At 45.9% G+C, this 24,367-nt stretch overlaps 3 protein-coding genes across 3 annotated transcripts in view; 2 read left to right on the forward strand and 1 right to left on the reverse strand.

The window, feature by feature from the left end:
- Window positions 1-11,715, forward strand: part of XPO5 (exportin 5) — a 59,800-nt gene extending 48,085 nt beyond the window's left edge. The window contains exons 22-32 of the mRNA XM_007936307.2: window positions 2,404-2,500; window positions 3,285-3,421; window positions 4,072-4,169; window positions 4,752-4,798; window positions 5,225-5,322; window positions 6,035-6,097; window positions 6,770-6,852; window positions 10,670-10,777; window positions 10,921-11,058; window positions 11,252-11,416; window positions 11,578-11,715. Coding sequence (XP_007934498.1) covers window positions 2,404-2,500; window positions 3,285-3,421; window positions 4,072-4,169; window positions 4,752-4,798; window positions 5,225-5,322; window positions 6,035-6,097; window positions 6,770-6,852; window positions 10,670-10,777; window positions 10,921-11,058; window positions 11,252-11,416; window positions 11,578-11,715 — 1,172 coding nt within the window. The remainder of the gene's footprint in view (window positions 1-2,403; window positions 2,501-3,284; window positions 3,422-4,071; window positions 4,170-4,751; window positions 4,799-5,224; window positions 5,323-6,034; window positions 6,098-6,769; window positions 6,853-10,669; window positions 10,778-10,920; window positions 11,059-11,251; window positions 11,417-11,577) is intronic.
- Window positions 11,716-13,974: 2,259 nt separating this feature from the next.
- On the reverse strand, window positions 13,975-18,154 carry POLR1C (RNA polymerase I and III subunit C). Its single transcript, XM_007936203.2, has 9 exons — window positions 18,086-18,154; window positions 17,892-17,963; window positions 15,759-15,866; window positions 15,407-15,539; window positions 15,017-15,136; window positions 14,774-14,926; window positions 14,478-14,627; window positions 14,240-14,356; window positions 13,975-14,093 (listed from the first exon to the last, which is right to left on the reverse strand). The coding sequence occupies exons 1-9, from the start codon at window positions 18,152-18,154 to the stop codon at window positions 13,975-13,977; spliced, it is 1,041 nt and encodes a 346-aa protein (XP_007934394.1).
- A 304-nt stretch (window positions 18,155-18,458) lies between these two features.
- On the forward strand, window positions 18,459-22,419 carry YIPF3 (Yip1 domain family member 3). The gene is made up of 9 exons (XM_007936204.2): window positions 18,459-18,539; window positions 19,177-19,374; window positions 19,571-19,677; window positions 20,959-21,004; window positions 21,140-21,232; window positions 21,390-21,521; window positions 21,732-21,845; window positions 22,032-22,155; window positions 22,271-22,419. Exons 1-9 carry the CDS (start codon window positions 18,459-18,461, stop codon window positions 22,417-22,419), a joined length of 1,044 nt encoding a protein of 347 aa, XP_007934395.1.
- Window positions 22,420-24,367: the final 1,948 nt, after the last annotated feature.

The following is a 24,367-nucleotide window of genomic DNA, read 5'->3' on the forward strand; positions in this document are numbered from 1 at the left end:
CTTCCTTCCAAGGAGTGGCTGGTGGGTTTGAACCGCCAGCCTTCTGGTTAGCAGTCAAGTGCCTTAGCCACTATGCTACCAGAGCTCCCTGGTCAAATATATAGTCAAAAAATTATTTTATCAGTATTGTTCTTTTTTATTTTTATTGTGATTTGGGTGACAGTTTATAGAGCAAATTGATTTTCCATACAGCAGTTCATACATATTTTGTTTCATGACATTGACTGCAATTCCCCACAGTGTAACAGCTCTCTTCCTGCTTCCTCTGGTTTCTCTTTCCCTGTATCCTTTTTTCCTGGGCATTCCTGCCCCCTGAGCTATCTCCCTATGCAAATACTGCCTTTCTCTTCTCCCATGATTGATCTTTCTAAGGATGGTATCTACTTGATGTAAATGTTCACCCTGTATGCCTCTCTGTTGTTTGGCTAGAAGTCACAGGAGTGAGTTCAGTTCTAGACCTGAAGGGGTAGTTAGGGGCCATCGTCTTGGGAGGCTCACCAGGCTCTATCAGACCAGTAAACTTGTAATTTTTTTTATGATTTTGTTCCATATTATTCTCTCACTCTATCCAGGATCTCTTTTCTTATTTTTTATTGTTGAGATTTTACACAACAGAGCATAAGCCAGTTCAACAGTTTCTACTTACACAATTCAGTGACATTGATTATATTCTTCAAGTTGTACAACTGTTCTCACCCTCCTTTTCTGCATTGTCCTCTCCCTAAGTTTCCTATCTGTCGAGTAGCTTTGTCAGTTTCATACCATATAGCTAGTTCTTAGACGAGCATAATGCTTGAAGCAGACTTTAGGATATTTTAAAAAACAAAACAGAACAGGATTTTGGTAGTTTTCTTTTCATTGTTAAAAAGTTAACTTCATACTTCAATTACCTGTTAAGTTTGTATATGCCCAAGTTGGCTATTCTTGAAGTTGTTGTTGGGTGTCATTGGGTCAATTCCAACCCATATGGACCCATGTGACAGAATATAACTGCCTACAGGGGATTTTTAGTTTAAGGTTGAAAGATAATCTTGAGGCAGTAGTTTCAGGCATTCATTGTAACCTCAGTGGTTCCAGAAAGTTTTGATTCCATAAGATTTTAAAATCTTTTCTGCATTTTACCCCTTTTGATCAGGATTCTTCTGTAGAATCTTTGATCAAAACATTAAGTAATGGTAGCTGGGAACCATCCAGTTATAATAAAAAAATTTAAAGGAATAGATTCTAAGTCATGTTTCCCAGTTGTTGCCAGAAGATGACCTCCCAGTTGAGACTTGAAGAAGGAGTAGAACCTAACCAGGTTGAGGGGTACAAAAGGAGATGCTGGCATTCTGGGCAGACAGAATGGTAGGAAAAGATCCTGAAGCAGGCAGGAAAGGACTTGCTATATCCTGGGTTTAGAATGGGGTGGGTAGCCTGTGTGTCTGGAACACAGAGAGGAAGGCGGGGTGGGGTATGGTTAGAAGTTAGAGCTAGAGACCTCTAAGGCTGTCTAAACATTGTGTCCATCTCTAAGCTTTAGGTTGGCTCACCATCACAGCCTTCACAGTCTCTGTGCTCACAGCCATAACCTCTGACTGGGCCCAGCTGTGGTCAGACATTTCAGCATTCCTCAGCTGTGATGTTAACCAAAGAAAGGGTATTATTAGTTTGTTTTTCCAAAGCTCATATCTGTCTGTCTGGGCTTAGATGGTCTTGGGCCTTTTCCTCTGGCTCAACTACACATAAGGTCCATGTTGCAAAAACCAGTGAAAATAGAAATTCCAAAAAGCATCTTGACATTGATATAAAAAGTAGATATGTATCTTCAATGTCCTACTCTCTCCCTCTTCCAATTCTATTACTCAAAATTAGCCAGAGATGCCTGCTGTAGAAATACATGGCCAACCAGAACATTCTAGGATGGGCAAGTAGTTCTCTCTCACAGTTTCCAATTATGAGTAAGGTTGAAACATAAAACTGCCTCTGATAATAAATACAGATCTTTTAAGACACTTGTTTTCATAACGTGCTGAGGTTTCATTTTGTTAACACATCTTGGGCTTTTGCATAAGATTTTGTTAGAAAATGAGGTTCTGCAACTTAAAAGGTGGGTGAGAGTCATCTATCACTTTATGGAAAGATCCTTTTGAACTGTCGCTGTGCATGTGGTACAAGTCCCATCTGGAGAAACTCTAGCAAAAGTGGGAGTGTCCCAGTCAGATTTAAAGTCCTGAGTATTCAAATAGTTTTTACCTTTCCCTATAAAGAAACAAATCACCTTTAAGGAATCTCTTAGAGCCTCCAGCTGGTAGGAGACCTGACCAGCTGCTTTGCATTTTTGGCACTCCCCCAAAACCACATCTGCCTGCTGTAGTTTGTTGGCGGCCAAGCAGCATGTTCCTGACCCATATTTCTCTGTAGGATTACCTCAGCCTCTCTTGGAACTGAATGACTCTGCTATCTACAAAACAGTCTTGGAAAGAATGCAGCGTTTCTTCTGTACCCTCTATGAAAACTGGTAAGGAACCAGTGCTGCCTTTCTGTATTCTAGACATGCATTGTATAGGAGGGGCCACGGGTTGGACTTTTTATCTGAACCTCTGGGGCATAGGTAAGGTGAGGCGAGGATTTGACAGGAAACTAATAATTGTGTCCAATAGTTTCCTGCATTTTTTTTTTTTTGTAATTGAAATATGAGCCTCACAATCCTAGCCGTTATTTGATGCTTCATGTAACGTCACCTTGTCTGTGTTGCCAGTACATGAAATGATGAGACTTGAGTGGAAGATTTAGTGGTGGGCTATGTTTGCTCAAACCCCACTGCCTGTAGCCTACTTCTCATGGAACACTAGAAGGCAGCCAGCTGGAGGTTTCATTCAAGGCATTATGGTATAAGGACATTACACCCAGGGTGGTGTCCTCAGTAACCCAGTGCTCTAATCAGCCAAGCTAAGGAGAGATTCTCCATCATTAATGCACATCACATAGTGATGAAGACTACTGTTGCTCTTGAGTACAAACATCTGTCTTTAAAAGATGCCTTATCTGCTTTCAAGGAATTTCTTAGAAGAAACAGGGAGGCAGATTTTATTTTTTATTTATGATAAAAGATTAAGTCTATTATCTTTGAAGTACACTGAATAAGCTACAGATCTCTTAACCAAAGGGTAAAGTACAATTGTTTTTCTAGCTGAAAAATCTTAATTTCTTAGGCACTAAAAATGCCTAAGAAATTTCCTGGGCAGTCAGGACTGGTAATAACAGATGTTGGATTTGTCATTCCCAATGATCTTCCTTTACAGTTTCCATATCCTAGGGAAGGCAGGCCCTTCCATGCAGCAAGACTTCTACACCGTGGAGGACCTTGCTACCCAGCTCCTTAGCTCAGCCTTTGTCAACTTGAACAATATTCCTGATTACCGACTCAGACCCATGCTTCATATCCTTTTAAGTCAAAGAGAAGCTGAAAGGCTGGGAGATTCAAGGCAGAAATAGTTTAGAGGAACCAGAGGGAGGCAGAGCCATGTGGGGAGAAGGGGGTCGTTTATCTAAGTGTGTATTAATGTCGTTAAGAGACAGGAAGGCAGAAATAAATAGTAGGAAACGTGAAGGCAGTTCAGGAGGTCTTGAAAGCTCTTTGTGCTATTAGAAGCTTTTCCTTAAGATTAAGGTGTTCTTTGAAGATAAAGCTTTTATCCCTTTATTTTCTCAGGTGCTTCCTCTTTGAAAGAGCACCTTCATGCTTCAGAGAGAATGAATCTCTTCAAGTTACAAGGAGAATGGTGAGGGCAAATTTATTATGAGGGTGACTCTTTTTCCTTCCTAATTTAGGGCAACTCAGTGTTCATCTCTATGCAGCCTGGTGAAAAGAGGTTTAAATTAAAAATACAAGGGATTTTAGAAGAGCTTGAAGATTTTTACTTATTAATACAGGGATGTTCTTGGCATCTTACAAACCACGTAGAGGTTGACTCTGCCCCAGGGTACAGCCTCCCACCTGAGAGTTTCCAGCGTATCAGGTGAGGGGTGCTTTTAGAATGAGGGGGCTTTGTGCGTGTGTGCTGAAACTTCCTTAACCTGCTGCTGCATGGGTCTTTGTGAAGCCTCTGGTGCTCTTCTGTCCCCCAGAGCACTATGAAGCCCTGGTGTCTCCCATCCTTGGGCCTCTTTTCACCTACCTCCACATGGTAAGAGATTGGTTGGGAAAGGATAGCGAAGAGTACACTTGAGGCAGGTGGCTACACTGGAGCCTTGTGGTCAGGAGCTCCTACAAGTGTTGTCTCTAGCCCTTCCCAGGATGGCTGCACAAAACTCCCAACTCCAGCAGACTGACTCTGCTACAGTTGATTGAACAGCCTCCAGAGAATTAAACTAGTTCATTTGCCCATGAAGCACCTTCAGACTCAGATTCTGCTTCTACCCTCTAGTTAACTGAGAGAGGTGGTGGCCAGGGGAGTGCTTTCCCTGGGTCTGTTTACCCTGCATCTGGAATTAGGCAGGAGGGCCAGCTAGATGGATAACAGAGGTATCCAGAGAGACGCAAGAATTTTAAAATGTTAATCCTCCCCAAGCAAAGAGATGTTTGATATGTTGCCCTCATCCTGAGTGGAAGAGAACAGAAGCCATATCCAACTTTTTAACCTTGGGGGTCTGTCTAGGTTCTGTCATTGATACCTGCTATCATCCTTGGCTAATTCTGATCATGAAGCAGACCTAAGATATCTGTGCCAACTCTGTCCCAATTCTAGCACTTCTTTGTTTTCCCCCAGAGGCTTTCCCAGAAATGGCAAGTCATCAACCAGAGGAGCTTGCTTTGGTAAGAAAGAAACGTCCATTCTCTTGGCATCTCTTGGTTGATAAGCTGGTGAGAAGAGGCAGAGCCATAGAGGGAATTCTGCTGTCCCAGGACAGCAGTAGATTAGAGCCATTCTTAGCCCACATGGTAATCTTAACAGGCTCTGACAGTAGGCAGACCCTGAGATTGAGCCTTCATAAAAGGTTCAGATGCCTTTGGACATGCTGAGACGTCCTTACTCAGGATTTTGATTCAGTGTCCTCTGTCCCAACTGGACATAGTCACCAGGTGATAATGTCCCTCAGTGAGTTACTGCTGTCCATTCCTAACATTTGGATGGAAAGCAGACCAGAAGGAGGTGGGTGTGGAGGGTCTGGTTAGTGTCACTGCTTTCTTTGCCTGTCCCTTTCCATATTCCATGGAACTTGGCCCCCTGATTTTCTGCAGCGGAGAAGATGAGGGTGCAGATGAAAATCCAGAATCTCAAGAGATGCTGGAGGAGCAGCTGGTGCGGATGTTAACACGAGAAGTCATGGACCTGATTAGTAAGCGGCATGTGGGAAACGAGTGATGGAGAATTTTCCTAGAAAAAGAGCTGCTCACTCAGCCAACCCCATACAGCATGCAAAGATTCATGTTTGCAGCAATATTGACAGATTGATAAAAACCATCAAATAGCTAGAATCCATCTATCCTTAAGTCAGTGTAGGGACATGAATTTTTTCATTGAATTTTACTTGTTTATACTGAGGCCCAAGTAAGAGGAAATGGTTTAAAATAACAGGAGGAATTTGGAGTAATGTTAGGAATAACTTCCTGGCTTTGTAAAAATAGGGAATAGTTTAAATTCTTACATATGGAGGTGGTTAATTTCCGTTTCTCTGGAAATATTGAAGGAAATGGTCCTTGGTCATTTTATTTGTTTGAAATCCAAAGTACTTGAGGGATGTATCAGGCATCCTCTCTTGCTCACTTACTCTCTGGGTATTCTGTTATTTCCCCTCAGATAATTGAAGAGGGACCAGAATATAATCTGATCAAGACCATCAAAAGCCTCTCTATTACTGAAGCTGATTTTGTGCCCAGATTTTTTTGTTGTTGTTATGTGCTGTCAAGTAGGACCCGACTGTTAGTACCCGCCATCTTCCCTCCTTACGTTCCCAGAGATAGTTTGGGATCACTAGGCCTGGAGTAGCTGCTGTCTGGTGGTAGTATGTAATGCTTCCTTCACACAATAACCCTGCTTTCTTGCTTTAGCGGTTTGCTGTGTTTCCAAGAAAGGTGCAGACCACAATACTGCTCCCCTTACAGATGCAGATGGTAAGAGAGCCTGCTGCCTGGCCGTTGTAGGTCTGCTTTTAGGTCCTTAAATACTGTTCTTTCTACAACCAAGTCAGTTTCTGTAGAAACTCTCATTAGTAGTCTGGTGAGGATGAGATACCATGTGTGTAGCTATCATCTGTTCTGGCCCATTCAGTATTCGGTATATTCCTCTAGCATACTCCCACCCCAGAGCCTTTGCACTTAGTGTTTCCTCTGCTGAGTGATTTTCTCACTGTTGTATTCATGGCTTCTTCATAGCACTTGTTACTACTTGTCATTATATTATTTTTGTTTATGTATTCATTATCTGTCTCCCTGACTAGCATGTAAACTCCCATCAGGGAAAAGGAGGACTTTGTCCTAGTTGTGTTATAGCCCACTATTCAAGTATTTGTTCAGGGAATAAGATCCTCAGCAGCTGCAGCTTTTTAAAGTTCTTCCCGTAGATCTCTTTTCTCACTGCTCCTTCCAAACTGCATGACTACATTCCTTTCTGCAAGATCTTCCCAGGACAATAACTTCTAGACTCCTTCATGGGAGATCCCAGTAATACTCAGGCACCAATCAGCCCGGAATACTCAATTGTTCTTTGTTCTTTAGGCTTCTGCAAGAATACAGTAGGCTCTGTTCTCAGAGGATAAAGCTTACCATTTTGCTCTCTGCTTACAGATGAAGAGATGATGGCCACAGAGGTGACTCCCTCGGCCATGGCAGAGCTTACAGACCTGGGCAAATGTCTGATGAAGCATGAGGTAGGTAGAGGGGGCAGGTGCTACCTTTTCTTCTTGCTCAGCTAAGGAGCCAGCATCTTCTTTTCTTACTCTGTGACTCCTTCAGTAGAGTTTTTTGGTAGCATTCCTTTTTGGTAGCTGCTGCTTAAACTCCAAGGAAAAAATGCAAGGCCATGGAAATGTCTCCTTCCTATGCACCCATCCTGAATACTCCTCATGATTTTTTTCTTCTTCTTGACTGTCTGATATATAGAAATGTTGTTGTTGTTGTTGTTAGGTGCTGTCGAGTCGTCTCCAACTCATAGCGACCCTGTGTACAGCAGAACAAAACACTGCCCAGTCCTGTGCCAGCCTCATGATCCTTGCTATACCTGAGCCCATCATCGTTGCAGCCACTGTGTCAATCAATCTCATTGAGGGCCTTCCCCTTTTTCCTTGACTCTCCAGTTTACAAAGCATGGTATCAGTCTCCAGGGAATGGCCCTTTCTGACAATATGACCAAAGTCTGCCCATTCTCACTTCCAAGGAGCATTCCGGCTGCACTTCGTCCAGGACAGATATATTAGTTATTTTAGCAGCTCATGGTACTTTCAGTATTCTTTGCCAAAACCACAATGCAAAAGCATCAACTCTTCCTCAGTCTTCCTAATTCATTGTCCAGCTCTCACACGCATATGAGGCGATTGAATATATCACGGCTTGGGAGCTGTGGTGGTGTAGTGCCTAAGGCATCTGACCACTAACCAGAAGGCTGGCAGTTCAGACCCACCAGCCACTCAGATGGAAGGTTGGGCAATCTACTTTCATAATGAAACCCAAGGAGGAGTCGCTGTGAGTCGGAACCAACTTGACGGCAATGAGTTTGGTTTTTTATTGCGGGGGGTAAGGTAGGCGCACCCTAGTCTTCAAGGAGACATCTTTGTTCTTTAGCACTTGAAAGAAGTCTTTTGCAGCAGATTTGCCCAATGCAATGCATCATCTGATTTCTTGACCACTGCTTCTATTGATGTTGATCATATAACCAAGTAATATGAAGTCTTTGACAACTTCAGTCTTATACTTCATTTATCGTGATGTTGCTTATTGGTCCAGTTATGAGGATTTTTGTTTGGATTACTTTATATTGAGGTGTGATCCATACTGCAGACTAGTCTTCAGTATTCATCAGTAAGTGCTTCAAGTAAGTGTTCTGGAGTTCCCATTCTTCTCAATGTTATTCATAATTTATTATGATCCACACAATAAAATGCTTTTGTATAGTCAATAAAACACAAGTAAACACCTTTCTGGTATTCTTTGCTTTCAGCCAAGATCCATCTGACATCAGCAGTGATACCCTTCATTCCATGTTCTCTTCTGAATCCACTTTGCATTTCTGGAAGTTCTCTATCAGTATACTGCTGCAACCATTTTTGAATTATCTTCAGTACGATTTTATTTAGGAGTTCTGCTGCTGGCATAGTGCCTAAGACACTTGACTGCTAACCAGAAGGCTGGCGGTTCAAACCCACCAGCCGCTCCTTGGAAGGAAAGTTGGGCAATCTACTTCCATAGTGATACTGCCTCAGAAACCCAAGGAGGGGTCGCTATGAGTCGGGTCCGACTTGACAGCACATAACAACAACAACACGATTTTATTTGCATGTGATACTGATCATATTGTTCAAAAATTTCTACATTCTGCAGATCATCTTTCTTTGGAATGGGTACAATTATGGATCTCTTCCAGTCAGTTGGCCAGGTAGCTGTCTTCCACATCTCTTGGCATAGCCAAGTGAGTGCCTCCATCGCAGCATCCATTTGTTCAAACATCTCAATGGGTATCCTGTCAGTTCCTAGACGTTTTTATTGTAAAATTTTAAAAACAATTCCATGTTTTTCGTCAGTTCCTTCAGTACAACTTTGACTTCTTCCTTCTATACTATTGGTTCTTGATCATATGCCACCTCCTGAAATGGATGAACATTGACCGATTCTTTCTGGTACAGTGACTCTGTGTATTACTTCATCTTCTTTTGATGTTTCCTTCATCATTCAATATTTTGCCCATAGATTCTTTCACTATTGCAACTCGAAGCTTGAACTTTTTTCTTCAGTTCTTTCAGCTTGAGAAATGACAAGCATGTTCTTCCTTTTTGATTTTCTAACATTGGGTCTTTGCACATTTCATTATAATAATTGACTTTGTCTTCTCGAGATGCTCTTTATCATTTCTTCATTTGCTTTAGCTACTCTCCATTCAACAGCAAGTTTCAGAGTCTCTTCTGACATCCATTTTGGTCTTTTCTTGTCTTTTTTAATGACTTTTTGCTTTCTTCATGCATGACGTTCTTGATGTCATCCCACAATTCCTCTGGTTTTTGGTCACTGGTGTTCAAATGCATCATATCTATTCTTCACATGGTCACATGGTCTCCATATTCAGCAGGGATGTAATTAAGGTCATAATTTGGCTCTCATGGACTCCTTTTAATTGTCAGTTTCAGCTTGAACTTGCATATGAGTAATTGGTGTTCTGTTCCACAGTCAGCTCCTGGCCTTGTTTTGGCTAAAGATACTGAGCTTCTCCATCGCCTCTTACCACCTATGTAGTCAATCTGATTCCTGTGTAGTCCATCTCACAAAGTCCATGCGTATGGCCGCCATATGTGTTGTTGCAAAAAGGTATTTGCAATGAGTAAGTCCTTGGTTTTGCAAAATTCTATCATGTCATCGGCGTTATTTCTATCACGAAGGCCATATTTTCTAACTACTGGTGATTCTTCTTTGTTTCCAACATTTGCATTCCAATCACCAGTTATAATCAATGCATCTTGATTGCATGTTTGGTCAATTTCAGACCCCAGAAGTTGGTGAAAATCTTCAACTTCCTTCTCTTTGGTTTTGGTGGTTGGTTCATAAATTTGAGTAATAGTAGTATTAACTGCTCTTCCTTATAGGCATATGGATGTTATCCTATCACTGACAGCATTGTGCTTTAGGATAGATTTTGAAATACTCTTTGTGATGGTGAATGCCACACCATTCCTCTTCAGTTTGTCATTCCCCGCATAGTAGATCATGTGGTTATCTGATTGGAAATGGCCAAACGAGTCCATTTCAGCTCACTAATGCCTAGGATATCGATCCTTATATATTCCATTTCATTTTTGACAACTTCCACTTTTCCTCGATTCATACTTCATCCATTCCATGTTCTGATTATTAATAGATGTTTGAACTGTTTTTTTCTTATTTTGAATCGTGCCGTATCAGCAGATGGAGGTCCCAGAAGCTTTGCTCTATCCACATCATTAAAGTCAGCTCTACTCTGACGAGGCAGCGCTTCCTCAGTCGTATCTTGAGTGCACTCTGACCTGAGGGGCTCATCTTCTGGCACTACATCAGACAGTGTTTTAGGGCTATTCATAAAGTTGTCCAGTTATGTATCAGACAGTATTTCACTGCTCATACGGTTTTCACTGGCCAATTCTTTGAGAAATGGATGGCCTCTTCCTTCTTCCAAGTCTGTCTTATTCTGGAAGTTCAGCTGAAATCTGTCCACTGTGGGTAACCCTGCTGGCATTTGAAACACTGGTTGCAAACTGACAGACAAGTTCATCTCCCTTAGCTGTTCCAAACCGTTCCATTCATTTTCTGGTCTCCCTTAACTTTTCCAAACCACACCAGCTCACTTTCTGGTCTCCTTTTGCTGTTCCAAACCACCGGCTCACTTCTGTTCAGTAGCTGCTTTTCTCATTGCGCTGCTTACCTATTAAAATACTAGCTCCTGATGTATGGGAATGGAGAATATTGTGCTTATTTTCCCATTGTAATCTTTCATCCTCTCCTCTTCAGGATGTTTGTACAGCGCTATTAATTACAGCCTTCAATTCCCTGGCCTGGAAGGATACTCTGTCCTGCCAGAGGACAACCACACAGCTCTGCTGGCCTCTCCTCAAACAGGTATGGTTATTCACCCCTTCTCCCCATCCCTTATGAAAGCTTTGGTCATGAGAATTGACTGAATGAATTAGAAGAATTGGGTACATTATATTTCTGGGTCTTCAGAGAGTCTCCTTTGGCTCTGAGCACAGCTGTCTTTCTAGGTGCTATCAGGGACACTGCTCGCAGATGCCGTTACGTGGCTTTTCACCAGCGTGCTGAAAGGCTTACAGACGCACGGGCAGCACGATGGGTGCATGGCTTCCCTGGTCCACTTGGCCTTCCAGATATATGAGGCACTGGTGAGTGAAGGAGAGACGAGCAAGAGAAAGTATGGAGGCAGGATGGCTGTGGCTTTATCCCTCATGGCTTACTCCCAATCATTTGGGCCTTATCCTCAATTTAGGCATCTGCCAGATTGCTAGTGCTGCCCCTGAGGGGTGGGTGTATCAGGGCCCACACCTATTATTGAGTGAGTTTATCCCCCATTGTCAGCGCCCTAGGTACCTGGAGATAAGGGCTGTGATGGAACAGATCCCTGAAATACAGAAGGACTCTCTGGACCAGTTTGACTGCAAGCTTTTGAACCCCTCCCTACAGAAAGTGGCTGACAAGCGCCGGAAGGACCAATTCAAACGCCTCATTGCTGGCTGCATCGGGGTAGGTGATCCCCAGTGCGCCTTTGTTAGTGTTCTCAATTGCTCTGTGTATATGGGACGGACCAGAAACCAGCTGTAGTTGACCATTGTGGTGGGGTGATCTTTAAAAACAGCTGACTACTTAGGGCCCAGCATTTGTTTTTTCTCGTTTGTTTTCCACAGAAGCCCTTGGGAGAACAGTTCCGAAAAGAAGTTCACATTAAGAATCTCCCCTCACTTTTCAAAAAAACAAAGCCAATGTTGGAGACAGATGTGCTGGAAAATGAGGAGGGCGTCCTGGCCACTATCTTTGAACCCTGAATCAAGCTTTTGGGCATCCTTCCTTGGCCTTTCTCATCATCTCTTCTTTCCCTTCTTAGCTACTATCTAGGCCCTTCTCCACTGCCACCTCACTTCCCCCATTGTCAGCCTGGAGAGAGATCCAGGTCTGAAGTTGGAGAGAGTGGGCCCTCCTGTTCAGGGCCAGAAGTAACTACACTGAAGTATCAAGAAAGGGAGTTAGGGCTTCTGTCATTCTGTCTAGATCTCCTAGGTGTCTCCCATTCTGCTTGGAGTTTTGGCTTTTCCAAGAGAGAAAAGCTAAGAGCAGAGCAACCTTTCTTCCCGAGCCCTCCCCCTTGTGCAGAGTGGTACCTAGGGGTGCTGTACCCAACACTGCAACAAGCCAGGCTTACAGCAATGGTTCAGTCCTCAAATACTTGTGCCAGAGTTTCTCCTGGACCACTGTATACCCCACTGAGCCCTCTTGCACAGTGGGGCATGTCTGGGTCAGATGCCAAGTGCTGAACTGAATTTGGCCAGGTCTCATTTTCAGCAAGTATCTGGTCTCTGATGGGATCCATAGTGCAGGCTACTGCTAAGCTCTGGGCACAGTACCAAGTATAGAGCCTTCAAAGGACCAGGGCTGGACCAGGGCATTAGTGCTTTCTAGCTTTCCCTTTGGAGCTCACACATCTTGCCCTTTCACGAATGATTCCTTCATATGGTTTCTCTAGCCAGCCCCAGCATCCACTCAGGCACAAGAGCCACAGTACCCTATGTAGTGTTGTGTGGCGCCATTGGCATCCAAGGATGATCCAAACCTACTAGGCTACACCTGTGACAAGTAGCTAGCAAAGCCACAGGTCTCTCCTAGGTGAGTCCAGGTGCCTTCAAAAATCTCATGGTCTTTAAGGTCCCTCGTCACTTTTCCTGTGGGGCATTTCCCTAAGAACAGAACCTAAAGAAGGAAAAATGCCTTTGCAACGCAACCTGTTCTGTGAGTCTCCAGTCCATTTTAGAGGTCATTGGGAGGCTTGTAAGCATAGGAAAAGACCCTACCCCTGAAGTTCTTTCTGACACATAAGAGTATGTTAATGTGCTGTGCACCAAGACAAAGGCCTGTTGTCAGTCTAATCCACTGGCAGGACTTCAGAGGAGAGCCAAGTGGACTGAGGCTGTGTATGCTTTTAGTTCATACAGGTCCATAGGCAGGATAAGGGCTGGGAAGAGGCAGTGTGTCACTACTCCCTCTTCCTGGTACTGTGGGTTTCTCTGTTGATTGTGAAGGCGATCTCATGATGTGTTAACCCTCCCAATTTGATAGCTTCCTACTCTGTGTGGTTGGGGCGGTGGAGGGCATAGTTGTATTTATTGTGTTGTAATATTTTTAACATCCTGTGACTTCATGCTAGAAGTTTTCTATTGTTTATAGAACATTTTTGTAGAAACATTTAACTCTAAAGCACATCTGCATGTCAGTAAAAACCTCAATTTTATATAGAAAAGGTCCCATCTGCCTTTTTCCAACCAATCTTAACACCAATGACATACTTCAGGGTCATTACTCCTCATAAGCATCCTGCCAAAGGGACTGGCCAGGAGGAATGGTGACTGATGGATTTGTTTTGTTAAGTTCTCGGAAACAGTATGTCAGCTAAAAAAAGATTTCTATTCCTGACCTGCCTATAACAGGCAACTCATACCATTCTCACAGTGTGTATAGCAGATGGCTACTGGACCAGATAACTAACTACACAAGGGTATCGCTTGCTGTTCCCCTCATGTAGCTATTACCTGCAACGCGACTACCCTTTTTTCTATCAGGAATTTACCCCAGTAATCCAGTAGATAGCTAAAGAGTAGATTGACTATGGCTTCTTGAGGATATTTCTAGGGTATGGCTGTGCCCCCAGAAACCAGTTTGGCATTTCTCAAGAGGCTTTAGAATTGGCTTGGTCCTGACCTACAGTGACACCTGAGCACAACGTTCTTAATTGCTAAATCAACAAACCTGTTCTGAGGCTTCGCATTTTTGGACTAAAGTGATCTGACAAAACGATTTTTGTCTGTTTGACATGAATTTATTTACGTGAAATGCCTCACAAAGGTATAAAAGTCACTTCATGACACATTTAACCAAATGTATTGATTATGAAAATAAAACTAAAACTGTCTCAGGACCCTTAGTTACACTGGGCTCTGTACAATAGTATTGCAGGTGTAGGTCAGAACTCAACGTCTTCAGCTTGCCTAGGAGCATCCAAGCCCAGCTATTCCATTAAGTGTCTGGTGCAAACCTCAGTCCATCTGAACTGTATCTAGTTCATCCAGGAACCGCCGGCACTTTCCCATCAGGACTTTGATGGCTTCACTCACCAGCACGTCTGGTGGCAATACCCCTGTGGACTCGACAGAGACTGGGGGCCAGACAGACACTTTAGCCCAAGTAGGGCTTGCCTCTCTAAGTTATTGCTAAATTCCTTATCACATCTGAACTCTGAAATGAAGGTGCCCCATCAAAGAAACCCCCACCCCCTTCATTTGATCCACTCAAAATACTCACAGATGTAATGATCCCGAACTCGTGCCAACTGAACAACCTTCTTCAGCTTCTCATTCCGAAAGACTTCTCTGCTGAAGGTGTCCAGTCGGGGATTGGCAACTCTGGCCACCTTTTTACCTAATGAAAACAAGTCATGTTATACTTTGTCTATTGAAGCCCAAAGCTCTCTGTCTCTTCTGCTGTCTTCAAAGAAAATATACTATAGGTCCTGTCCTGAACAGCATCCCAAATAAGGTACCTTGAATTTCCTGCACCTCTATAACACCAGGTGAGAAGCACTGCCTCAGCTCCTCAGCTGCCTCTCCTTCCACAGGCTCAAGCAGGGTGATGTCCGGCAGGAGCCTGTAACTGGCTGTTGCTACAGGCGAAAACTTGGCATGATCTTTGCCTGGAAAAGAGAGGGAAATCAAAGCCTATGGAAACCCCTTTTTTACTCCCATAAACCAGTAACAGCAAAAATACATGCATGCCCATTGGTTTTCTGCCCCACTACCAAACTAGCCCGTTGCCCAGGGCAATCCATCAGGTTCTCACCAATGCCTTTGACACAGTGCATGACCAGATCAATCTCCTGTCCAGGCCGTAGCTGAGCAATGAGAATATCATCATGCACTGGTCGGATAGTACCCTCTGGGAAGACATCAGCCTGGTTCCCCAGAGGCACCCATGTCATGTGCCTGGTGTACACTGAAGGAAGAAAACATGTCTGAAACTTCAGCCCCTAAAACTGTGCCCTTCCAGCAGGCAGACTCTCTTCCTCACCTTAGAACTGCTCACCTTTGTGGTTTACATAGAGTTCATTGGGGTCTGAGGAATCTTTAGAAGCATGGGGGTTTCGAGTACACCTGACTTGCAGCCGGAACTGGAGTGTATCTATTTCTGTGCCTTCTTCATCTTCTGCATAAATCCAAAAGGAGGAAGAGGTGATCTTAGAGAGCTAGTAACATCTGAGTGCCAGGCACTGCTGAGAGCTTTATATACATTTCTCATTTAGTCCTCTTGACAAACTTATGAAACAGGTACTATCTTCCATTTCAGATGGAAAACACTGGGGTACCAAAAGACTATGTTAGGTTCCCCAAGGACAGATGGAGGTTTTGAGCCGAGGCAGTTTGATCCCAGACTCTAATTGCAGAGAGAGGTACCCTCGTTTTCCCAAACGTTCACCTTGGTTCCGATACTCAAAAAGACGAGGATCTGCAAGAATGGGAATGAGCCCCAGCCGATGAGCAAGAATCTCATCCTGGACAATGGACGTGTTGTTGTACACCAGAACTTTTTCCACAGCCATGGTTGGCACCTGCCCAAGAAAACGGAATCACCCATCTGCAAAGATCCAATAGGCTCTTCATTCCCACCCCTTGCCAGGGTGGGAGTTATAAAGAATAACTAGAGAGAATATCCACCAAGTTTGCAGGAAAAACATGGTGGGGTCATCTGGCCATGCTTACATTCAACAAGTAAGGTGATACCATGGTTTCCCACACAACCCTACCCTTGCCACAATGCCCACCAATACCTCAGCTAATAGAATGCGTCGAAAAGCATTAGCAATGGCTGCATCGATTCCCACCATGTCAAACTCCAGTGAGTTTTCATCCATGTGTACCACATCTACACGGAAATTCTAAAGGAACAGGAAAAACTGAGTCTCTCCACACTCCTCCCCACCTCCAGATAATTCCCCTAATGTATTAACATCCCCTCATCCAAAAACCTCCCCTAGGCCCAGATGTTCCTCTCCCCGCCAATCTTTTCTTAGTTTCTTAAAAGTCCCTGTTTTTTATCTGCCACTCATTCATAACCCTCTGCAATCTGCTTCCTGCCAAACTATGCCACAGAGGTCATCCCACTTGCATACGGCTTAGTCTAAGTGACACTACTCAATTCTCATCTTACTGGAATCCTCCCCTACAGATGGAATTTTTTTTTAATAAAATCTTTCCTTTTTAAAATGACTCCCTTGGTTTCTGAGCACCATTTTCTAGTTCTCTTAGCATTTCTTCTAAATTCACTATCCTACCCCATCCCCCTGGGGAGCTCTGGTAGCATAGTGCCTAAAGGCACTTGACTGCTAACCAGAAGGCTGGTGGTTCAAACCCACCAGCCACTCCTCGGAAGGAAGATGGGGCAGTCTACTTCTGTAGTGATACTGCCTCAAACCCAAGGAGGGGTCATTATGAGTTGGGTCTGACTCGATGGCACATAACAACCCATCCCCTTGAGGTGTGGTGGCATAGTGCCTGAGGCATTTGACTGCTAACCAGAAGGCTGGCGGTTCAAGCCCACAAGCCACTTCTCGGAAGGAAGCCTGGGTAGTCTACTTCTGTAGTGATAATGCCTTGGAAACCCAAGGAGGGGTTGCCATGAGTCAGATCCAACTCAACAGCAGTGGGTGGGACCCATCCCCTAAATGTTAGTATTTCCCAGGTTCTTGTCTCTCTAGGAGATTTGATGGCACACTGGTTAAGGCACCTGGCCGCTAACCAGATGGTTGGTGGTTCAAACCAGCCAGCCACTCTGTGGAAGAAAGATGAGGCAGTAAAGATTTACAGGTTTGGGAACCTGTGAGGCAATTCTACTCTGTCCTATATGGTTGCTATGAGATGGAACTGACTCGGTGGCAGTGGGTTTGGTTTTGGCTTGTCTGTCTCTTGGGTGACTTCAGCCACACATGGTTTTAGCGATTAACCTATATACTCACAACTACCAAAATTATATCTCACCTCTGATCTTATTTCATACTCTTCTAGCCTGCTAGACTTCTCTACATGGCAGAAAACTAAATGCATCATCATTCGTCTTCCCCAGATCTATTCCTCCAATATAATGACATCACCATCCATCAAAGTTCCCTAAATCACATTATTTTACACTTAACCCCACACAGCCCATATCAAATCATCAGTTTTGCCCTTTACCCCCTTTTTCCTCAGTATCTTGCAATCATAGCCTGAAATCATCCTTCAATCTCAGCACCCCTATGCAAACTGCTTGCCTCATAATATCATCCTCAAATTCATTCTCTCCCAACTATCAGGGTTGAAAATCTTACCAAGTCTGCTTAAAAACTCTTCAAAAATTACCTATCACCTGCAATGGCTAAAAAACACTCCAATCTTGTCTACTACTCATGCTGGTTCACTTTACATTCTAGCAATACTGAACTGCTTGGACATTCCAGGAACACACCTCATGCCGTATCATTCAGCTCACGTTCCTTTGTCTTCAGACTTACCTGTTCACAACTTATATTCCTCGTTCAAGGCTCAATTCAGATGTCAACTCCTTCTGGAAACTCCATACCTCCTCCCACATGCTTATCCTGTGTTTACCGTTTACAACTTCCTTACTACGTTAGACTGGAATAATTTCCTTACCCGTGCTCTTCTCCAACAAGAATGAACCGTCTGTAAAAACGGCGTAGAAACTAATTCGGTCTAGTACACGCAGCGCCTAGCACATTGCTGGGATGGGAACATGCATGGCTCAGTAAATGTTTTATGATTCAGGAAACTAGCCCTAAGAGCACTCCTGAAGCGCAGGCTGCTCAGATCACACGGTCCATCTCACACTCTCCAGACACCTCCGTCTGCACCCATCTTCTCCTACCCTAGTCACTTCCCTCCCAGTATTTCCAGTCTTTTTTCACCTTCTCGAAGCGTTCCTGGTCCCAGGCATCATCATAACCGGAATAGTTACCAGGGAAGTCGGTGGTATGAACCTACAGCAAGAGAAATGAGTGTGTCCACAAAGCAGCAGCGAGGCCGAGCCCTTCCCCACTCTGGCCCCATCTCATTGTTGTTCCGCTCTCTTCTCTCTGGAGTTCAAGGCCACAAGACTTACATTGCGAACCCCGAACTCTCCTAGAACCACGCGGCTCCGCATTTCTTCCACCGCCCGGGCCGCCGCCATATTCAACTGTACCACGTGAATAAAACGTAAAACTGGTGTGTGCGATTTTGTAGGGCCCACCATCTCCTTGGCAACGCACCCGCGCCTGGAACATTAAGTATCGCGAGAGTTTCCCGCGCCTGTCCACGTCCCCAGCTTCCGTAAGCCAGTTTGAGCCAAACATCCGGGTGTCTTCTTTTTGCGTTCCGGTTGATCCCATCTCGCTTTCTCGCCCCTGGACATCTCCCTCCCTCAGGCCCACGTCTCGCCCACTTCTCCGCGCGCGGGATAGCGCGGGCTTCAGCGACGGGAGCCCTCGAGGGACATGGCAGCTACGGCGGCGCCCGCCGGCGGCGCCCAAAACGGGACTGGCCCGGAATGGGGAGGGTTCGAAGAAAACATCCAGGTAATGACCCCAGAGCTCTGGGTGCCAGCAGCCTCAGTGCTAGTGGCAATCCTGAACTGTCTTGGGAGCTCTCCCTCGGAGCCTAGAAGTCCGCTCTTAATCTCGGTTCCATTTGGTTCAGTTGCAGCACATCTTAGTAAGCACATTGCAGACGGTGAGATTAGTGCTGACCTGAAAGGTCCAGAATGATAGATACTCCAGCCGGAGGGCTTCAGGTCTCTGGGCCTGCCCGAGGCATTAGAAAGAGTGTGCTCTTGCTTTGGGAACATGTTGGCAGATAGGCCACAGTCAGGCATGACGGGAAAAGGAGACTCTCTAGCAGTGGCTGTAAACACTGTATGCACAGATGTGTCTTGGTCTTGTAAAATACAAAGGAAATGGACACTTTGAGAGTTTGATAGGGAAGATATGAGAAAGATGTGAGTGGAAAACCGATAGGTTCCGCAGGCTAAAAGAGAGCCAAAGGGACCCGCGAGTTCTGAGAGCAAAATGAGAGGGATCGAGTGGTAGGCTTTGTGGTGATCCCAAGCCATATGCCCAGCAGTGGAAGAACAAAACCCAAACGCTGCATGAGCAGAGGAGGACTTAGCTGATGGAATAGAAAGGTCCAGCACTTCAGGAGCCTGTGTTTTCACAGAGTGGGGGTTCAGCTGTGATTGACATGGAGAACATGGATGATACTTCAGGCTCCAGCTTTGAGGATATGGGTGAGCTGCATCAGCGCTTGCGTGAGGAAGAAGTCGATGCTGATGCAGCTGCTGCTGAAGAAGAGGATGGAGAGTTCCTGGGCATGAAGGGCTTTAAGGGACAGCTAAGCCGGCAAGTGGCTGATCAGGTAAGTAAGACTGGATCCCTGGCAAGTTGAAAAGTACATCTAGGCAGGCCCCAGGTTCTAGAGTTGGTATTGGTGAAGCCCATCCCAAGTTACACAATTAGAACCATGTAGAGATCAAACAGAAAAATAGGCAACAGGTGCCAGAGCCAAGAGTCTCAGAATACCCATCCTCCTACTCTCATCTTCCTTGCTTCAGATGTGGCAGGCGGGGAAGAGACAAGCCTCCAGGGCCTTCAGCTTATATGCCAACATTGACATCCTGAGACCCTACTTTGACGTGGAACCTGCCCAGGTGCGAAGCAGGTAAGGATCCTTCTCCTGACAGAAACTGCCCTCCTAACACCTAATCTTTCATCCAGCCAACAACCAGATACGAAGCCATCAGTACCTCTGCTCTCAAGATCTCACTACCCCGTCATTGCACCTTGTAGCCCAGACACACCATACCTTTACAACATGGTGCTAACACATTTCCTTCTTCCTTTCCTCCATCTAGCAGACTCATCTTCCCTCAAAACCTGACTTCCTTTGTTCCCCATTCTTCACTTCCATCCCCCATTTGTCTTCTGGTGCACCTATAGAACTCTGCATTTCCTCCTAATAGATAGCATGTCAGCACTGCTGTATTTTCTTCGACTCTCCAGAGACCGACAGTTCCTTGAGAGTAGGCTCTTTCTTGTTTATCTCTTTATTTCCCACACCAGAACAGTCTGTAAACCAGAACATCAATGTATAGTTGTTGAATGACTATTCAAGAACTTTGGTTCCCTGTCCTTCAATTTAATGCTTATCGTATACCCCCGACCATTCAGCAGACATTTATTGATCATATTTATTTATTAAGCATAGCACTATGCTTGCTGTGTCTGATTCAGTGGCAAAGATAGATGGGAGCATTGTCCTGGTGTGCATTTACAAGACAGCTCACGTATACTATGATTGAGACACAGGAGGGACACTAGACCCAGGGTGGGCTGGGAAATGGTACAGGGCAGGTATCCCAGAGGAGCCAAATTAAACTAAAATCCAATGTATTAGAAGCTAGTCACTTAAAAAGAGAGCAGGGGAGTGACTTCTACTTTCATTCCTTCTGCCTGGAATTTTCATACTTTAAATAGATTTTTCAAGAAAATGCCTAGTGGTGGTTAGAGGAATGGTAAGCAGAAAGAGACAAGAGGCACACTGTTTCCCTCAGGGCTTCTAGGCCTTTCCCAGGGCTTCACTGTCACAGCCCTGAATGCTGGGTATTCTCTGCTGAGCTTTGCCTGCTTTAAAGAGGAGCAAGCCAGATAGGTCAGTTGTCAGGCCCTCCCCCAAGGCCCAACTGGGTTCCCTGAATTCTCTATATTGTTGCTGCTTCAGTCAGCACAGTGCCAGAGGAATGCCCTCTCTGGAAGTACATTTAGGGGAAGTGTGTCCCCCCTCCCCTGTCTGTCTTTATTACTGTCTTCTCCAATTATCCAGGACATCTTTTGAGCAAGGCCCTGTGTTCTGGGATTAGAGAGATGAGTAAGACTCAGCCTTGACCCCCCCAAAACCTCACAGCCTAGTGCTGCCTCTGCTCTCATCTCTCTCCTCTCCCAGGCTCCTGGAGTCCATGATCCCTATCAAGATGGTCAACTTCCCCCAGGTGAATAGGGAGTGGCATGTCTGGAGAGCTGGGGGGAAGCCCAGGGCAGAGGGTGGGGCCAGCAGGCAAGCCTAGGAAGGCTTAAATAGGAAGGCCATGGTACCTTCCAGCCTGAAAGAGTTGTTATGTTGACAGAAAATTGCAGGTGAACTCTATGGACCTCTCATGCTGGTCTTCACACTGGTAGCCATCCTCCTCCATGGGATGAAGACATCTGACACCATTATCGTAAGCAGAGCAGAGGACTTTGGGGGGTGGCTGAACTAGGTTGAAACCTGCCTAAGGAGAGGATGATGACGTGAGGCAGGAGCAGTCCTTGAGGAAGACCCTGAGTGAGCCTGAGATGATAGGCCTCTCAGGGCTAAGCAGAGCCTTCACCCCACAGCGAGAGGGCACCCTGATGGGCACAGCCATTGGCACCTGCTTTGGCTACTGGCTGGGCGTCTCATCCTTCATTTACTTCCTTGCCTACCTGTGCAACGCCCAGATCACCATGCTCCAGATGCTGGCACTTCTGGTAAGGAGCCAGGCGTAGTGGTGGGCACGGGTGATCCTAAAGATTGAGTAGTAACCAGGCCTTGGGGTGCATGTGTCCTGACTCCACAGGACCCTAGGGCCTGGAATAGGAGGAGCTGGCCAATGTACCCTTTATTACCAAGAGTCTCCATGAAGAGCCAGAGGTCAACCCAGCCTGAATGCTTTTCCTCTCCACCATCCTCCTTCCTAGGGCTATGGCCTCTTTGGGCACTGCATTGTCCTGTTCATCACCTATAACATCCACCTCCATGCCCTCTTCTACCTCTTCTGGCTGCTGGTGGGTGGGCTGTCTACCCTGCGCATGGTAAGCTGGGCAAGGGGTTTTCAAGAGTGGGCTGTCTTCCCAGGGACTTGGGGGAAGACAACCCAGTGCTGAAGTGGAACCCCATGAAGGGTTCTGAATGGGTGGGAAAAGTCCAAGGTGGTTGTGCCCTGGGTGGGGTGTCTGCTCCTGGGGCCAGGCCTCTGAGCTCTAATCCCGTGGGCCTAGGTGGCAGTGTTGGTGTCACGGACCGTGGGCCCCACGCAGCGGTTGCTCCTTTGTGGCACCCTGGCTGCCCTGCACATGCTCTTCCTACTCTATCTGCATTTCGCCTACCACAAGGTGGTAGAGGGTAAGTGACAGAAGGGTTGGGGTGGGGGTGAGGGTGGGTGTGGACAGCTGCCAGGGGTGGGGGCTGGGTTAAGACAGCCTGTGGGAAAGCTCACTTTCCTTCACCCTTCTTTCAGGGATCCTGGACACGTTGGAGGGCCCCAATATCCCGCCCATGCAGAGAGTCCCCAGAGACATCCCTGCTGCGTTCCCTGCTGCTAGGCTTTCCGCCACCATGCTAAACGCCACAGCCAAGGCTGGTGCAGTGACCCTGCAGTCACATTGACCCCACCTGAAATCCTTGGCTGGTCCCCTCTTCCTCAGCTGCAGAGAGGAGGAAGATTAAAGGACAGTACTGATGACATGTGTCTCTTTGATGGGGTCTCCAGCTGCCACAGAGCTGTAGCTGCTTAAGCACTTTTTTGCCACCTGCTGGGGGCTTCTGAACCCCTGGCCAGGACTGCAGGCTCTGCAGCCAGTGCAGAAAGTGGGTCAGCTCCTTTGAGGCCCCTCACCACCTACCCCTTCCTCCTTCTTTCTCTCTCCCACATTGTGTTGCTAAATATAGCCTTGGTAATTAAAATATTCATTGAAGTCTGGAACTGCAGCTACCATTCAAGTGGTACTGCCTGCCATTCTACTTCCTGTACACACAGTCGAGCTGTCAGCATTGATAATGCTACCTGGTCCCTTCTTAAACCCTCTACCCAGGCAGCATGAAGGTGGGACAGGCCAGAGTACATAGGAGGCAGTGTTGCCTGTGGAACCTGCCCTGAGGGCAGGGGACACTGACTGACCCATGGAACAGCAGGAGGCCTCAAGCACAAGAACCACAAACCTGGTGGGAGAGTGTATCCACAGCTCTTGGAAGCCAATAGAGTAGTGACAATCAGAAACTTCCACCAAACCCCCATCATTCAAGGCCTTTATGCACCTGGGTCATTCTATAGGAATAGTTTCCCTGTGGGAGCTCATATTTGAAGCAAAACTTGGCTTTGCCCTGGTTATAAGGTCAAGAAACAAAGCTCCATTCAAGTGTTTCCTCTGTTTCTTTTTCAAGAGTGCTATTACTTTAAGAAACAGAACAAACTTACCATAGCATTGTCCACCCTAGTCATGGGCTTTAATCTTCATTTATCTCCATTGAAGGAGTTAATTTCAATGGTTAAAAGGAGAAAATAGGGCCTTTGAATGCCCTATGTTCGTATTTTTTTACTTGTGTTAAAAGACTTCTGGTGGCATAGTGGGTAAGGCATTTTGGCTGCTAAGCATAAATAAGATCCATAGTTTGAATTCAGCAGGTGCTCCCTGGAAGGGGAGGATGATAAAGCAATATGCTTCCATAAAGATTTATCAGCCTTGGAAACCCAAGGGGTCATTATGAGTTAGAATTGACTCCATGGCAGTGGTTTTGGTTTGATCATTATCCAGGTAAATCTGGGTCAGTAGCATCTTTTCCTTCTAATAAAGGAGCTAACAGAGATGCCTTTAATTTGTCCTAAGTTATGCAAGTGAGGCCACCACCATCACCACTGGATGAAGTTTTAATAGTACTGCCCAAGGTTCAGCAAGCCCCAGCCCATCCCCCTGACTCCAGGTCATGGATCCTAGCGCCCCCGGGGAAATAGCTCCTGAAGCCTCCATCTACCTGGGGCGCACTGCTTTGGGGACCCTTTGAGGTTCCCTAGTGCCTGACAGCTCAGGCAGCCTCTGCCAGGCAGTACTCCCAGGTCCTTCGCTCCAGGCTGCCATTTTGGCGAGTGGCAGGAGTGGAGTCCTCGCGGACCGAAGTCCCCACGCACGCAGCGCCTCGCGTCACAGGAACTAGGAAGCGGGGGGGGGGGAAGGGCAAAGGATGGAGTGGGGTCGGCAGGAAAAGGGGCTAAGGGCTGCAAATGGTTAAGGAGGACGTGTCCTGCATCCCGGTGGAAACACCTAGAATCTGGACCTCAGCACTGAGAAACCACGCGAGAATGAGGAGAAGAAACCAGTAATGGTGTCAAACTGCATCCCCACTTGAGTACTCATTTCTCCCTCCTTATCCCTACTCCTCAGCCTCGCTGCCTTCTTTTTACCTGTAGTCTGACCCCATGGCAGGGAAGGGCGTCCACGCTGCTCCGAGCTCCTTGCCCGGAAACACTCGGTGTCCGCGAACCTCGTGGGCCTTGATGGCCTAAGCCACCAGTGGGCGGAACGAGCGGCCGTGACGCGACCGTTGCCATGGGAACAAGCCG

The sequence above is a fragment of the Orycteropus afer genome, unplaced genomic scaffold (assembly GCF_000298275.1).
Source record: "Orycteropus afer afer isolate SDZICR_OR568_19922 unplaced genomic scaffold, OryAfe1.0 scaffold00034, whole genome shotgun sequence".
NCBI lineage: Eukaryota > Metazoa > Chordata > Mammalia > Tubulidentata > Orycteropodidae > Orycteropus > Orycteropus afer.